General features: G+C 38.8%; 1 protein-coding gene across 2 annotated transcripts in view; it reads left to right on the forward strand.

Annotated features, from left to right (window-relative positions):
- HHAT (hedgehog acyltransferase) overlaps positions 1-16,808 on the forward strand; it is a 146,857-nt gene that overhangs the window by 85,242 nt on the left and 44,807 nt on the right. For both annotated transcript variants that reach the window (XM_038132249.1, XM_038132250.1), the window contains one exon: positions 2,632-2,776. In XM_038132249.1, the coding sequence (XP_037988177.1) occupies positions 2,632-2,776 (145 nt within the window). The remainder of the gene's footprint in view (positions 1-2,631; positions 2,777-16,808) is intronic.

Below are 16,808 nucleotides of genomic sequence, written 5' to 3' on the forward strand. Positions count from 1 at the left end.
TTATGTGCAGCACTTCTGTAAAAGGTGATGTACTATATGTAACAGTATTTTTTTAGTAACTCCATTCATTAAAACAAAAAAGGTAGCAGAGCTTTTTTAGCTATTTATGTTTTTTTAGTTGTACTACTTTGGGTTGTAAAACAGGCAAACTTTAGAAACTTAACAAGTCTGATCATTACCCTGATGGAATATGCAGTTAAACACCAGCTGTCTGATGGGTTGTCCATCTCCAACTCTTTCTATTGTTTAGCAGAGGATTTTTTACCTTTCTTAATTAAAACTGTTTTTCCTTAGAGTTGACAAGTAAGTTTGATAGACAAAGGGAGAGTGAAAGGTATTTCTGATGATAGGAAATGCCCTATTTGAGCTGTAGCTTACTTTGAGCTACCACGATCATAACTTGTGCTTATTTAAACTTTGCTGTTAACATGGATTTCATAGCAAGATTTCAAATGTTTTCCCTGTGTGCCTACACTTACACATTCTGAAAAGACATACTTTTTCATGTGTGGGACCATGCATTCAAACTATGCCTGAGACAAACTTAAGCTGTCCTCTGTGTGTGTGTGAACAGGAGGAGAAGGTACTGGAAGTCCTTGGATAGCTTTGGAGATGTGAAGTACTAGAAAGGGAGAAAGTTCTTTCACTAACTCAATTGTCTGTGTCTGTGAATATTTATATAATTTTAATGTTCTCTACCTCTTCCTATCATGCCCTAGTTTTCATCCAGAATTTTCAGAGAAAAATCTCAGTCTCTGTTTTCATACATGACTATTATTCATAGCATCGTGTGGAAGATTTGCTATTGCTCTATTGTACATACTGACTGATACAGAGCACTTGCCCTTAAACCTTATCTGTCCTCATTTTTGTGCTGACTCAGACTGACTCATATACTAGATATAGTTCTGACCAAGGCTAACGTTCAATTTCCCAGAGATTGCTTTGCAGTAATATGTTGAAATTGTATTTCTATGTCTGTAACTGTCATTTATTTGAAGATTTGTCTCTTTATAATCTAGCACTTGAAACATTTGTTTTGATGCTTACAGAAGCAACAATTTAATTGTCTAGAAACATATTTTTAGATGTGTTTTCAGCAAGTGTTTATGTTGTTTCAGGTATCTGAGCATGAATTGTGGTCTGCCTGTAGCTATTAAAGATTAATTACTGCCTCTTTTTTTTTTTTTTTTTGGCGCTGCAGTCACAAGACTTTGCTTTCTGCAACGTCACCATTCATGAGATGAAGGCTGAGCAGTCCCTGATACTTCCCTTATTTTCCATGCCCTGGAAAATGGTCATCACTTCACACAAAGCATTCAATCTTTTGTAAATTCAAGCACTATGTACAGAGGCTTTCAGCCTGGGGCCATAATGTACAGGATATTTTTCCTTGCGTAGTAATGAGACAATATTTCTTGGTGAAGTGTTGTAAATGCTCTTTAAATTTTCCTCTAGCAACTGAATAATGGAGGAAGCTAAAACTCCCTCATCTTTCTTTTACCATCTTCTTGCAGTCTCCATGCTGCACTCACACCTCAGGTGATAGTGCAAAATACAGATTCAGAAAAATGTAAACTAGTATATGGTAGAGAGAGATCTCCTTTATTTGTATCATTAGGACAACAGTACAAAAATCTGGATAATTATACTTTTTGAATATGAGCAGTAACATTTGCACTACAAAGAAAATTTGAGATCGCATGTGCGTGTGAACCTTTTTTTAGAGGCATTGGTTTGTTAAGAGTCGTTGCTATAACATGATCTAATCTGATTCTAGAATCTTTCAGTGATGTCTTATTAATCAACCAGAGGATTAAATACTTCTGAAGTTGTTTGATGCTGTTTGCTGTGTACTGAAGGGTTTTACTCTATATTGGATCCTATTGGAAGTATCACCCACCCTAGAACATTGCTACTGTTCATGTCTGTCAGCAAAAATTCATCAAGGAGCATATTTTGTAAAATAAGAATTAATCCACTGAATGTGTAGAACTGTGTCCTGTTCTGGGCTCCCCACACCAGGGACATGGACATGCTGGAGTGAGTCCAGCCAAAGGACTGATAGTAAAGGGATTGAAACCCCTGCTGTAAGAGGAGAAGCTGAAAGTTCTGGGACTGTTCAGCCTGGAGGAGAGAAGGCTCAGGAGAATCTTATCCATTTATAAATACCCAGCTACAGGCTTTTCTAAGTGGTATTCAGTGACAGGGCAGAAGGCAGGGGGCACAGACTGAAATCCAATTTAAACATAAAAAAATACATTTAAACACAAAAAAATCTCTTTTATTGTGCGAAGTTGCCCAGTGAGGTTGGGCAGTCTACATCACTGGGGATATTCAAAACCTGAACAGGTACAGCCTGAGCAGCCTTCTCAAGCTTTGATCCTTCCCAGGTCACTTCCAGCCATAACTATGATTCAAGACTGCTTTTAATCAGGCAGCCTTACTCCAACTTGAATGGCATTGGTGAGAGGTTCTGTTAGATATTTTTAAATATTTGGGATCTGTTCCATAAGGATTTGAACTTCTGTATGAAAGTTGTTTGTTGTAATGGCAATGTCTTTTTCTAATGCTACTTGAAAATTTGCAGGGATTGTTAACTTCATCTGCACCTTTTGCTTTGCCCCCCAGGAACATTTCTTCTCGCCAAGATTTCGTCGTCGACTTCATGCTGTCCTAGCATCTGTTAGCACTTCAATGCTGATTTTATCAAATCTAATATTTCTTGGAGGAATTCAGGTTGGAAAAATCTACTGGAACAGGATCTTTATGGAAGGCAAGTTTATTTTCATGTGCTTTCTAGATAACAGAATGTTCCAAATGTTACCTTGGGTGGGCTGAGCCAGGTTTTTCTCTCAGTGCACTTACTGGGAGTTAATTTTTTTCTGGTCAAAACTATCAAAAATCTGAGAAAATTCAAATAACTCTGCAGGCTGCATGACTACAAAGAAACATTGCTTTTCTCCCTTTCAAGCCTAGAAGGAGGGCTGTCAGGCTTCTCTAACAAGAGAAATCACTGAAGATCAAGTAATAAATGTGTGACAAGTTACCAAGTTGAATTTTTTCCCCACTCTGCATTTCATGCACATCAGGAAGGATGGGTCTAAAGCCAACCCCATAGATTCTGTGGGTGGCTAGTGGGTAAGATCTGCATAATACAGCATAATTGAGCAAGCATTCATGGCTTTTTTTTTGTAGTTAATGTGATTTCAGACTGGGGACCTGCTGACTATTGAGGACAAGTGTGGGGACAGGGGAACTTGGGTGACAGTGTCAGCTGTGGTGCTGCTGAACAAGCAGGATGGGATGTGCTCTGAGCTGACTCAGGAGACAGAGCAAGCTTTAATTGTTTTGCCAGAGGTCAGAGTAAGTAGGACCAGTTTTCTTTTTATGTTCTTACTGCTGCCAGTCAAAGGAAGATCTTGTAGAGGAATATTTCTTCCTCAAGAGGGAAGTACTAATAGGCTTCTGTGCCTGGAAGTGTTCTCTTAAGAAGACCACCACTGTCTATTGCAGTGTTTTCTCCTCTTGTTCCTTTCAATGGCTTAGAAATCAGCTCTGGAGTTCCAAGATCCTACTTAAGCATCCCAAAATAGTGAAACTATTAAAGAGTAAGTTATGTGTATGAGTGGAACAATTTATCTTCTGAACTAAAGGAGAAAAATTATTCAAAGAGCTTGAAGAAAGGAACATTTTTAGCATGAAATATAGTGAAGCTTTTTGTTAATACTGGGCAGGAAAGAAGGAGTACTAGATTTTGCTCTTTAAAGCATAAAATACTTGTTTTCTGTTTTTTGAAAGGCTTTGTTTTCTCTTAAATTGTTTCTTTCCAGTTAGTTGGCTAATAGTAATAAATAAGCTGAGAGAAGAAGTTGAAAGTAAATTTGAACATTTCTTCTTATTTATTAAAAAAAAAAAAAAAGGATTAGGAAATTGTCTATCTCAGGCTTACAGCTCCATACAAATTATTTCCATAATGCAATCTGTACATTATATGAGAATGTATATCAAGAAAGTATGCCTTCCTTGTTAGAAGGGTTAGTGGTTGTGCAGCGGTTTGCAACTGATGAAGGACAGTGTTTTATCAACTGTAACAATATTTAATTAAAACAGAATCAATCAATTATTGATTGTTTTTCTAGGTTTGTTTTTTTCCTTGGGGAGGGTTAGTTCTTTGATCTATTCCTCCTGCACTTGAATACATAGAGTTACTTAAGGATTAGGTACCAGTCATCTAAGACAGGAATAGGAAATTAGTTTAGTCATTTGCATCTTTGTATCCATGATGTTTTAATCAAATTAACTTTATTTTTAGTACATGAAAGCTTTTGCTTAGCACAGCTCATGCTCCACTACTAAAAATCTCAGTGTTTATCTTTGCGAGCTTTGTATGCCTCTAGTATTTTATCACTCAGATGCCTGTGAGTGTATTGTTTAACTGCATTGTTGTTCTGACAACTCCCATGTACAAGCTGAAACATCCACGAAAATTTTATTGCATCTACACACCTGATCCATTGTGGTTTTCTTCCTGTAGAGCAAATGGGGTGAGCTCTGGTATCACTTCAGACTAGGGGATGAACAGATAAAGAGCAGCTCTGCAGTGAGAGACTTGGGGGTGCTGGTGGATGAAGAGCTGGACATGACCCAGCAATGTTCACTGGCAGCCCAGAAAGCCAAATGCGTTCTGGGCTGCATCAAAAGGAGCCTGGGCAGCAGGCTGAGGAAGGAGATTCTGCCTCTCTGCTCCCTTCTGGTGAGACCCCTCCTGCAGTGCTGTGTCCAGCTCTGGGGTCCCCAGCACAGGAAGGACACGGACCTGTTGGAGGGAGTCCAGAGGAGGCAGCTGAGATGGGTAAAGGGATGGAGCATTCCTCCTGTGAGGAAGTGCTGAGAGAATTGGGATTGTTCAGCCTGGAGAAGAGAAGACTTTGGGGTGACCTAACTGCGGTCTTCCAGTACCTGAAGGGAGACTATAGGAAAGATGGAAAGGAACTTTTTAGAAGAACCTGTAGTGACAGACAAGGGGGAATAGCTTCAAACTGAAAGAGAGTAAATTTAGATTAGGTACTAGGAAGAAAGTCTTCCCTGTAAAGGTGGAGAACAAGTTGTCCAGAGAAGTTGTGGGTTCCTTGTCCCTGGAAGTGTCCAAAGTCAGGCTGAATGGATCTCTGTGCCAGCTGGTCTAATGGGAGGAGTCCCTGCCCGTGGCAGGGGACTGGAACTGGATGGTCTTTAAGGTCCCTTCCAACCCAAGCCATTCAATGATTCTATGATTGAAGGCCAGTCAAATCCAGAAGGACTGTTGAAAACTTGGTTTTCAGTTTCAACTAAATTTAAGTGCTGGTCTGTAAGAGAGACAACAAAAATCTACATTTGGAGTGTGCACTGCTAAAAGCTAAAATTTGTTTGTAGTCTGCACTGTTCTGGTGAATCCAATTCATCAATGTTTACAGACTAAACTAAACGCTACAAATATGTACTCTTTGATCATTCCTTTGTCAGCCCAAGAACAGATGAGATAATCTAGATACTTGGCTTGAACTCAAGTTTTTGTCTTCACCTTAAAAAATTTAGTGGGGATATGCTTGACTTGTTAGAACTAAGGGTGGTGGTGGTGGTGGGTGGGTGTTCTGTGAGGCAGGAGGGCATTTGTTTGGGTTTTTATCTTTGTGCTTCATTTCTGGTGTGATGCAAGCAATATAAAGTTCCCATGAATTAAGATTTTCTTTTGTGCATTATGATTCTTGCAAGCTTTGATTAGAACAAATGTTGATATTTTGTCATTGACTTGTGGAGAATAGTCTAGAAATCTGGCAAAGGATTCCCAGAGCTCTTTTGTATGTAATACCCAAATCTGAGTCATTTCACTTGGTAGACAAAGCAATGTTACAATGTCCAGTAGGTTACTGAGATCTGCTAAATATGTATCTACCTGCTTTGAGTCAGTAATTGTTAGCTTTGGGTCAAGAAGAAAGAAGATATTCTGTGAATTTCAGGTTAAAATATTAGAAATAATATTCTCTATTTGGCAGCTTTTTGATCTCTTTGAAATTTACCTTGGTTTAGGAAACCTAAGCAGGGTTTTGCACCACTCTAAAACCAGAGAGTAGACATTTCCATTGGGAGGACTTCTCTACATTCTCAGGAACCCCCCAGCAGGACTTGAGATTGGTTGACTGAGGTGGCAGAAGGCTCTGCAGCACTAGTGTGACATAAAATCCCTCTGAGGTCAGGAATAGAGAGATGTGGAAACAGAACCTCCCACCTGTACATGATCAGCTGCAAAGAGTAGTTGGTTCCTTTCCTTTGTTCAAATCCCACAGAATTATGTCTGTAAAGATCTGTACATGTATGGGTAAGAAAAAAATAGGAGAGCAGATGTGTGCTTCACAGTTTGTAAATGTAATTGGCATTTGTAGATCACTAAAAAGTAGACAAGAACATATATGCTAAAATATGTTAAAACACTAAAACACGTGATAAAATGCATCTCAGAGCAGAAATCAGATCTGTAGGTTTAGGTGGAATATAAGATGTTGTGTATGGCATTTTCAGGTCTGGCAAGTAAATGAACCTCAGAATATCAGTGTTGTAAGGCCCTAAATGCCCAGCCTACAGCACTTCATAGTCAGAAATTAGCAGTTCTGTTGTGTAATATCGAAAAACAGAACGCTGAGGAGCAGCTTCCTCCTAGCATGTGTGTGACAGTGATGCAAATTTAAACCAACAAGCTCTTAAAAGAAAGTTTTACTGAAGCTTTAAGATGAATGAAATGCATTTGTAGTTTTGCTCCTTGGTTACTGGAGAGGATCTACTCTATTCTTTTGCAAAGACTGAGTATTGTCAAAAATCTATACAGTTTTTGGAGAGTGGAGAAGAAAATATATGGATATGAAAGCACTTAAACCTCAGGGCCAGCACAGTCAGTTCAAGGAGAAGCAGGCAAGTGGGATACTTTTGTTATCAAAGGTTTGTGAATTGCATTTTAGGGACAGGATTTAGATGAAGTTTCCTGGGATTCTTGTTTGGCTGATACTTCTTTTGAAGTGCTTTGGCAGTGGTTTCCACAGTTCTGTACCGCAAACAAGGGGAGTTGATATGTGAGCACATATTCTTTAGTATTTATTTAATTTCCTCTTGTGAAAAATCGATTAAATTTATCTGGCTTTAAAAATAATTTTGTGCATCATTAAAATCACTGATGTCAAAATTATGAAAGCAGAGGTCTGTGTGTCTTGTGTGTGTGAATATTTTTTCTTAATTTTGTTCTCAAAATTCTCTCTGTTCTTTCTGTTCAGACCAGCCTTAGTGCTTGTTTCTAAAATGTAATTTGGCCCTGTTATTTGCCAAGAAAAAAGTTCCTATAGCAAGCATTTACTTTGATCTTTCTTAGTAAGGATTTCCTCATGAGGGACAGCCACATGTCTAATAAGAAAGTAGGAGAAATATTTTCTATGTAACAAACCATTTTTAATCCTGTATTCTACATAATTAAGTAATGCTTCACTTCAAAATGAGATGCTCCAACAAGAAGGGTTCTCTTTGGAAGGGCTCACTCCTGCAACCAGCACTGTGCAGTGCTTTTGGTTAAGAGACTGAAATATTTTATCAAGCATGGACGAAGGCATTAGGCTGGGAGGGGACATAAGTGTATTGGGTGACAAAAGTCTAAAATTCTTCCTGGTCTTTTTCTGGTTTACCAAGAACAGTGTCCAGATCAGTGAGGAAAGCACCCAGTGCATTTCAGGTGTATTTTGCTTTGAACAGCTGTCTGAAAATTGGACAGCCATGATTTAACTTAACTGTAAACCTGTACTTTAGCTATCCAATTGACCTTGCCAAATTGTGAGGAGTGCCTCTCTGGAGGGCAGTTCTGCCCATGTACATCTGTCTTAGCATGAGATGAGATGCATTGTCACTCTTCACTGCGTTCAGGGGCATTTTGTGCAGTCTAGTTTAGATTACATTGAACACCCAGCCGTTGAGAAGGTGTCCTTTAGTAGACATCCAGCGAAGAGTGAATTTCACTGTCAGTTAGGAGGGATTTACTGCAGGGGTACAGAACGGCTGGCTGGACAGCAGTCCTGCAGTGAAAGATGTCTGACTGCTCTACCAGATTGCGAACTTCCTGCATCAACAGTGTCGTACCACCTGCAGCAAAAATAAACCCTGTGCAAAGATGCATTGACAGCAGTGCAAAATGCATAAACACTCTTCTCCTGCATGATGTTCTGAAGGCTAAAGTTAAAATATGTGCACTTCTGGTTACTGCAGTTTAAAAAAACAGTAAGCTGACAATTAGGAAGAAGGAAATAGAACAACATAATTGGAAGTCTAGAGCTGTGATCCTGAATAAATGATATTGCTGTGTTTTGAGAGAAAAGTATTGAGGGGAGAAATGGATACAAAGAAGTTTCTCCAAATTAAATATTACCAAGATGTTCTCATCAGCAGTGGGTCAGGAGAAGGGAAAAAACCCTGTAAAATGTAGCAAGTGGTGCACTTTGGTGATCCTTATGGGTCCCTTCCAGTTCCAGCTCTGGATATTCTATGGTTCTATGACATTACCAAGGTAAACTGTTGGATTGCCAACTTCAGGGGACGGTCTCCAGGTAGAAAAAAATCTCTCAAGCAATGTAGAAAATACTGACATCATCATGGTGTAGAAGCAATCTCTAAATTGCCTCTAGACCCATTCCAAGCCCTATTTTCATTAGGCAGTTCATCAGCAATTAGAGATGTTTAAAACTAAAATGTATTTCTCCATGTCTAATATTTGTTCACTAAATGAAGGTGGTGATGCCTTTATTTTGCCTCCAGTTTTCCCTTTTGGCTTGCTTTGAAGCAAAATCAGGTCCTATGCTAATCAGAATTCAGATAATTGGTTAATTTATAGGGAAAAGAAAAGATATTCTCATTAGCACCTCACCTACTTTACAGAGGCAGAAAGCCTTTGGACTTCTTCCCAGCTGTGCAGCACAGCAATCTTAGATTTTGCAGGGCATCTTAGGCACTTATTTGCAAATGGGAATTTCCACAATCATGGCATACAAGATTCAGAGGTATGAGTGAAACAAAGAGTTTGGTGTAACACATTTGATGTAACATGCCTAAATGTGGATTTTTTGGCTTACTTTGGCAGAAACAGTGGACCATTATCTTAAGATACTAAAATAAAATTATGCAGATTGGTAATGACTCTGTATCTATCACAGGTCTGAAAATCATTCTAACAATCTCTATTTGTTTCATTTTATGGAAATCACTTTGTGTGTGAGTTGAGAATTGCAGTGCTGTCAAGCATGTTTTCAAGGCATTGTCCTGAACTCTTGTTGCCTTTAGAAGTTTTGCCCTTGGTTGTGAAGATAGTGAAATTAGGTTGTTGCTGCACAAAAATTCATCTGTATATTAGTAGTAGAGGTGCCTAAGTTCAACATCTAAATAATTTAAAAAGTGTGAGTTACTTATTGTGCAGCTCCACTGCTGTGTGAGATGTCAATAACAAAAAAAGATGAGAGACTCCTGTATTGGTTGTTGTATGTTTGAGTCTGGCTCATACAACATCATGTCTTCCCGTGAGATAAGTTGTTGACTGTATGCCTCATGTGCAGGTGGTGTAGGTAGAAGGCCTCAAGATAATCAGTTCATATGACCTCATCCTTCAGAAACTGAGTACTGCTAGTCAGATTAGGTCATACATTTAGCACATTTTAAGGGCTGAGGGAAGAGACTGAGGAGCAAAGTAGTTAGAACTCATTATCCAGCAGGGTTTATTTGGACCTTTTATCTCTGAGGTCTTGCCTGAGAATATGCAACAATGTCTTAGGAGCCATATTGCTTGTAACAACTTCTGAAATGGGTTGCAATGGTAGATGTAATTATCTAGCTGTGTAGGAGTTTAAAGGCGCAGGAGGAATGAAATCATGCAGCAAAGGGAATCAAAGGAATCAACAAAACCTGTCAGCTGGGGCATCCCAGTGAGTGTGTGACACTTCACTGTCTATTCTATGCATCTCTTGCAAAGTCATTGCTCAAATTTCCTTGCAGCTGAACGAAAAAGGAGAGCTACTTATTGGCAGTTCAGAGTTCCAGTTGGCCCTTGTTTTAGTTTGGAAAATTCTGTGGTAGAGTAGCTGCCATATGGTATTACAGCATTCTTGTTCTGTGGAAACCCCACCTGAGGATTCCCCTGATGGGGAGACCCCTAAAAAGTTCTGTGCCAGGACTGAGAGACAAACTGGACTTTTGTTTTTTTTTTTGATCTTCAGATTGCTGTTTATTTTTCTCTTATTAACAGTTCAGCACACTGTCTACATCTCAGACTTAGCGTATGAAGAGAAAGGCGTCAAAAGCCACAAGACGCACAGGTTCAAAGTCTTTTAAAACTATTTCGTCCAGTTGACTCTTAAAATGTATTGTATTTCTGCCTTTCTACCTATAACTAATTATTTGTCTGTTCACACAACATCTGCATTGCAGCTCTTTCTAACCAATCACTCTGTGCTACCAACACTGCAGAAAATGGAGTAGATGAAGAACATGAAGGAGATCAGACAACACCCAAAATCCTTCATCTTGTCTTCTATCTACCTATAGCCCTGTGATAAACTATACTACTATCTATTTCACGCACTCATAGATTCCAATTCATCCCAAAGTCTTGGAAGCTTTCTCCATGGATGAAGGTTGAAGGCAGTGTTTCCCTGGGGATCGGGATTTCTCAGGACAGGCAGAGAAATATTCCCTGTGCCCTGGGTTCCAATATTGTTCCTCCAGATTTTCACTGAGAAATCCCACTTGCTGCTGTTATGCAGAAACTTACTTAGGGTCATTTTTTCAAAAATACATTTATGAATGTTATATTGATGAATTGCATAATTTAGAGTAATATTGCATAGTGGCAGAAGTATTACTGAAGATGTCACATTTTTCTAAGTGATTCATTCTTCTTCATGCACAATGGAAACTTGTTTTCACAATCATTTATGTGACCTTGCTTAGTGGGTGCAGTTCATTGGGATGTGAACTGGCAAAATACCAAGAAAAATAAATTTTGGTCTGCAGCAATAAGGAGGCAGTGTTTGGGTTTTTATTTTCTCCTGGACCTCCCAAAGGACGACAGCTGTATAAAACCAAATATTCGCATAATTTTGGGGGGCATTTTCTTCAGAGTTGAAACAGTAAAGTGTGTTCTGCCATTTTCTGTTGTATCATGTTGGTTTGAGCCTCTGTTCTTTGTGAAAATTGTTGGAGCATTGCTATGTTTAAATTCAATTCTTGCTGTTTAATCTCAGTAGTTTACCATGTGTCGTTAATTTGTCTTTAGGACCTGATCCTGCAACCAAATCAATGCAGAAAGATCTTTCTATCTAGAAAGTTCCAGAACATGTGCAGACATATCTGCTGGGATCAATATGATTCCAAGGACAGAATCAGTCATAAAGAACCTATATTTCATATATCTTATTAAAGCCTTTATTTTACATAGTGCTCGTACAAGTGAAAAAAAATGCAGGGCAGTGCGCACTATGAGTTTACTGTTGTCCATTGTGCTGCATCTGACTAACAGAACTAAATAAACTACTCTGCACACAGAAAATGGGGAGTTGTTCCTACATCATGCTGCCTTCTTGACAATTTGCAGCTCTTTCAAAAAGATTCAAGTTTGCTACTTTGTGAGCCTTGCTGATCACAGGCAAAATGCCCCCAGATTTTCAATTACTTTGGCAAGGTTCACACAACCTTTTTCAAATTGTTATGACGTTGCTAGTGAAGTACAATATGGTATGATGAGCAATTGTTGTAGTTGGTTGGCCAAGTCCATCTTACAGGTGTAACCTCGCTGGTAGCAGCATGCTTAGTGTGGAATGAATGATGCCACCAAACACACTTGTTCTGCTGGTGTGGCAGGTCAGCATGTGCTGGTTTAGCATAGTCTTTCAGAGGTTGAAGCAGTTGGAATGTATGGACTCTTTATGCCTTAAACATAGCATTTGCATAAAAAGAGCAAAACTAATTTTTGTGTCAAAAAGCTTAAAATTGCCATGACCTCATGACTGCTCATCAGTGGATAATTCTGCTTTGCCTTCTCATTCCCCTGTATTTTTGCCATACATATAAAAAACCTCACAAAGTAACATAGCTGGGTATAGAACACTTGAAGTGCTGTGGTCCCCATGCTTATTGGGAAATTTATACTTAAATGAACTCATGGTTATAGTGGTGTTTATGTGTCTGATTAGTAAGAGGCATTATTTCTGCTAACATGTGCAACAATCAAGATAAATTTTCTCTGGAATGATGTAATCTCTTTCTTTTCCTGTACTCAGAAATTTCCAGGAGTCTTGTAGGTGCTACTTCTTTCTTGTCATTGAATCCTGTTTCTTTTGTCTGTCAGCCCTTTAGTTTGTCCTCAGATTTGAGCTAGTCCTGACTTGCACTTTTTTTTTTTTTCAAATGCTTTTTGAGAGAACAGTTCCCACACACAGAAATTAACCTTCTCACAGCAGGAACTGGAACACCAGCTGTATTTAGCTTTGCAATCATTGAGACTTTCATGACAACTTTCTAAGTTGTTTATTTCCTGAAAATAATGGTAAAACAGCATTGTGGTATTCCACAATTACTGCCACTTGGAGCCCGCTAGATCAAATTTTCTCAACCTGTAGCAAAAAAAAGACACCTTTTTTTTGCCCCAAGTGCCAGCCCTGCATATCAGCTTGAGACTGAGAAATCTAGCAGGTTTCATTCTGGTTCTTGCACCTCTACCAGTGAAGTTAGAGGTGAGAACAATCCTCTTGTAAAGAAGCATGGGCCACAGAGGAGGCTCATCTTCTTCTAAAACCAGTGTTCCCTGTGCACAGGCATGAAAAGCAGTTAAGAGCTTATTTTTCTTACTGAGGAAGTCTGAGAGGATTTTTACTATGCTATAGCACAGTTCTGCTCCATTTTTACACTAACGTTGCCTATAATTTCATTCTAGGTAAACAAGCAAAAATTGTTGTCTCAGACTATTTTAGCATCTTTTCTTTTTAATCTCTGAATGAATTTATTTCAGCCATCTTTAAATAGCTGCTGCTTTAAGGAAAAGAGAAGCTAAAAGAAAAAATTAGTTGTTTCAGCTTTGTCTTGACTGTCGGGTTTTGGGAGAGGGTTTGTTTAGAGTTTGCTTGGGCTTTTTTAAAAGGGAGAGAGCAAAGCTTTGTATACATGTTCCATACAATTTATAGACTTACACCCTTCTAAGAGCTGGCAGTTCTGTAAAATGGCTTCTACCTCATGTCATTCCATTTACTACTAAATTGCATTCTGGGACATGTTTTCTTAAGGCACTTTGCACCAGCCAACAAAGACCTGAAACTCTGCAGAGCTGGGATTTAAGTTCATGCTGAACTTGGAATGTAGCAAACTTTATGTGGGCATTGTCAAACCCTATGAGAAAGAGCACCGTATGGTGGAACACACGGTTCTGCTGTCCCCGAGGAAGCACTGTGAGGCAGAAGTGTGTCTCCTCCCTAAACAGCTGCATTTTTTCCCTCAGTGCTGCACCAGTCACTGATGAGCTTGCTGTTTAGTGTGGTACCTGTAAAGGATGGAGGGAAGTAGGGAAGCATGTGGCTCGGCTATGTTTTTAATCTCTTTGGGCACTGTCTTCCCCTGAGAAAATGGAGAAATATCTGTTGTCTCCTGAAACCTTGGTTCTGTGTCCTGCAGAGGCTGCATCCCTGGGGTACAATGCTCTCCAGTGCTGTCATGGGGGTGACTTGTGATGACCATTTGGATATATGAAGTGCATGGTTTGGCTCTACCTAAGCTCTGTGAGATCAGATAGAATTAGAATACTAAATGGGAGAGTTCCCAGAATTGACTTATCCTAGAAATATTACAATTTTCTGTTAGTGCATGTACACCCATCTTTGAGTTACAGAATGTACCTGAGATATTAGGCTAAATAAATGCAAGAAATATTAATGCCTTAAAGCCAATCAGATCATCATAAGCATTCCCAGTTTTTGTTACAAATTACATCTGATGCTTGAAGTTCATTCTGTAGTGAAATAATTGTAATTTTCAGAGCAGAGAAATTCCTCAAGAATGTTTCTTCCAAGAAAGTAATGGATTTCAAATACTAGGGTAGTTTTTATTTAATACACTGTCTTCCATTTTATCTTTTTCATTTCTCACTTACTGTTTCTAAATTTTCTGATCTAAGATGAGCATGTACTGAAGCCCAGTAGTGACCAGGTGGTCACTGGAATTTTCACTGTTGGTAGGTTAGCTTAAAAACCTGTTACAAATGCCTTGGCTGTCCATGCTTTAACAAGATCCATTTTATTTCTGACAGTTGTTGAGATACCTGACAGAGATTGTCCACAAATCTCTGTCAAGCTGCCAAACTTGTGTATTCCCATCCATTCTGAGGACATGCAATAAATGGTGTGAGTCACTTGAAGCTACAGAGCAGCACGCCCGTGTTTAAGCATCTTAAGCAGAAAATATGCTCTGTTATTAATAGCTATTCAGAATTGATTTTTCTTTTAAAGGTACCTCCTTGGTTTGCAGCTTGCATCAAAAACTGGTAAATAACATGATAAGTTTTTTGTGTTGTTAGCATCCATCCTCCTAGCCATGTAAGAACATTGGACTATTGATTTTTATCCCTTCTGCCCTCTTTGATGTGGTTTTTATAGGACCCACAGCTAAGCCTTCTGTCAAATATAATAATCCATCTGCAAATTCTAATTTAGGCTTTAAAACAATCCTTGGAGAAGAGTGACTTCTGTATTATACTAAAGTATCCATAAAAACTCTCCCAATGGTGGGACTTTTATGTCTGAATAAAGATTTATCTTGCACCTAGATTTATTACAATCTCAAATCCTTGTACTTGTGTGGAGTGTTGTTGTTGAAGAGGGTGTTTTTGTTCTTGAAAAATAGTAAAATGGTGTTACTGAAGTAGTTGCATTGTTCAGAAGGAAAAATATCTTCTTTAGTAGTCCTTAACACTGAAAGAAAACTGTAGGAATACTGTTCTATTAGCTGCAGGTTAATATGTATCCTGCAGTGAAGAATGGTTTGCAAATAATTGAAAGTGTTTTAAACTTGAATCTTTTGGCTATAATTCTCTGCCAGTCCCTATGTCTGTTATTTATAGTGAAGGTATCTTCTATTTACCACGTAGTTTGCATGTAAGTAGTTGGAAATCAGCTTATCAGAGAACCTTGATGTTGTCCCAGTTGCTGTTACCTATTACCTTTGTTTTAAAATGGTTAAAACAGTGATCCTTTTTCTGGTATGTCTGTTGCACACAGCTTAGAATGTTACATATATATATATATGTATATATACATGTACATATATATATACCCCTTCACTGGTGTGTATAAACACAGCTTCAGGTACTTTTTTACTGCAGCAAAAAGGAAATTCGATCATATATTTGCAACACAATCTTTAAGACAGGGGCACTATTCATCACAGCTGAAGTCCAACTTGTGGATATCTTATTCTCACCCAGTGTTGAGACAGGTGACAATTTGCACATTTCTGGCCAAATGGCATGTTTAAATGTTTTAAGAACTGTCAACCTGTACCAATGTGGAAAATGAAATGTGAAAAAACTCTAGAGAACTGCTAATAGTATGTACAGACTTTTGCCTTAGCTTCAGTTCCTATTTTTCCAGGTCAGAAGCACCCGACAGTTTGTACCACCTGGTAGTTTTTTCTGTGCCTCTGATATACAACTGGGAAGAAGGGATTGGAGAAAGTTGCTGCTGTTAACACAAACTCAGCAATATCATGGTGGGTCTGCAGGCTTCTCTAGGAGTAGAATAAGCTTAGAGACTGAACTCCTGTTCTTGTCAATGTTTGATCACTTGAGACCACAGCAGCTTTCATAAAAGCTATGAAAATGTCCAGGAAAATGTCCATCCCATCTGGATGTGCCAGGAGGAGAATTTACATGGGTGTTTGTATATTAGTTAGAGTAGCAAAAGCAGTCTCACTCTTAACGTGTTGTATTCCATCCTGGCAGAATGAGATTCTCTTTTCCATTGTTTTCTTACCCAGAGTGTCACCATTTCATCAGATGTAACAGGAGATCTGAATGACTAGTACAGGAAAGTGCCCTGTAAGTCAGCACATAGAGCCAAAACAAGGATCACCAAGACCCTCAGTGTGAAACCATCACTAGAGCCCTGATGGAAAACCATCAGTAGCCCCCAGAAAGTCTCTTAACATTATTTGACTCAAAATTCTATGAGAGAAGACTGCTGTATTTGGTACATTTTTAATGTCCACATGCCTAAAACCCTCGTAGTCTTCACTGAGGTGTGTCAACACTATTGTGACCAGTTTATCACAATCTTCACAATGTGATTTGGACAGTGTTCCATATTAAATTAGTGACGCAAGTAGATGGAGAAAACAAGAGTCCTGGGTCCTGTTCATTAAATCCTTCTTCCATGAAGACTTAATAGGTATAATTTGAGCTGTGTATATTTTGCATCAGACCAGCCATGTGATACACTGATAGTGGCTCACCTTTCCAGTAAAGAGAAGGAGTTTCATGATAAACATGGAGGGTCTGTGGTCATCCTTGGATGAGCATTCAGAGAAACAGAGAAAGCAGTATTTGTTTGTTGGATGGGACTCATTCAAGTTTTACTAGCAAGCTGTCACCAAAGACACTCAATAGTCTTTTTTAAAGTGCAAATATTCTTCTACCATCATGTCACACCAAGTTTTAGTATGTGGTCACACTTGAAGGTCAGTATTCTTGTGGTCCCAAGTATCATGGTAGCTGC

The sequence above is a fragment of the Motacilla alba genome, chromosome 3 (genome assembly GCF_015832195.1).
Source record: "Motacilla alba alba isolate MOTALB_02 chromosome 3, Motacilla_alba_V1.0_pri, whole genome shotgun sequence".
Taxonomy (NCBI): domain Eukaryota; kingdom Metazoa; phylum Chordata; class Aves; order Passeriformes; family Motacillidae; genus Motacilla; species Motacilla alba.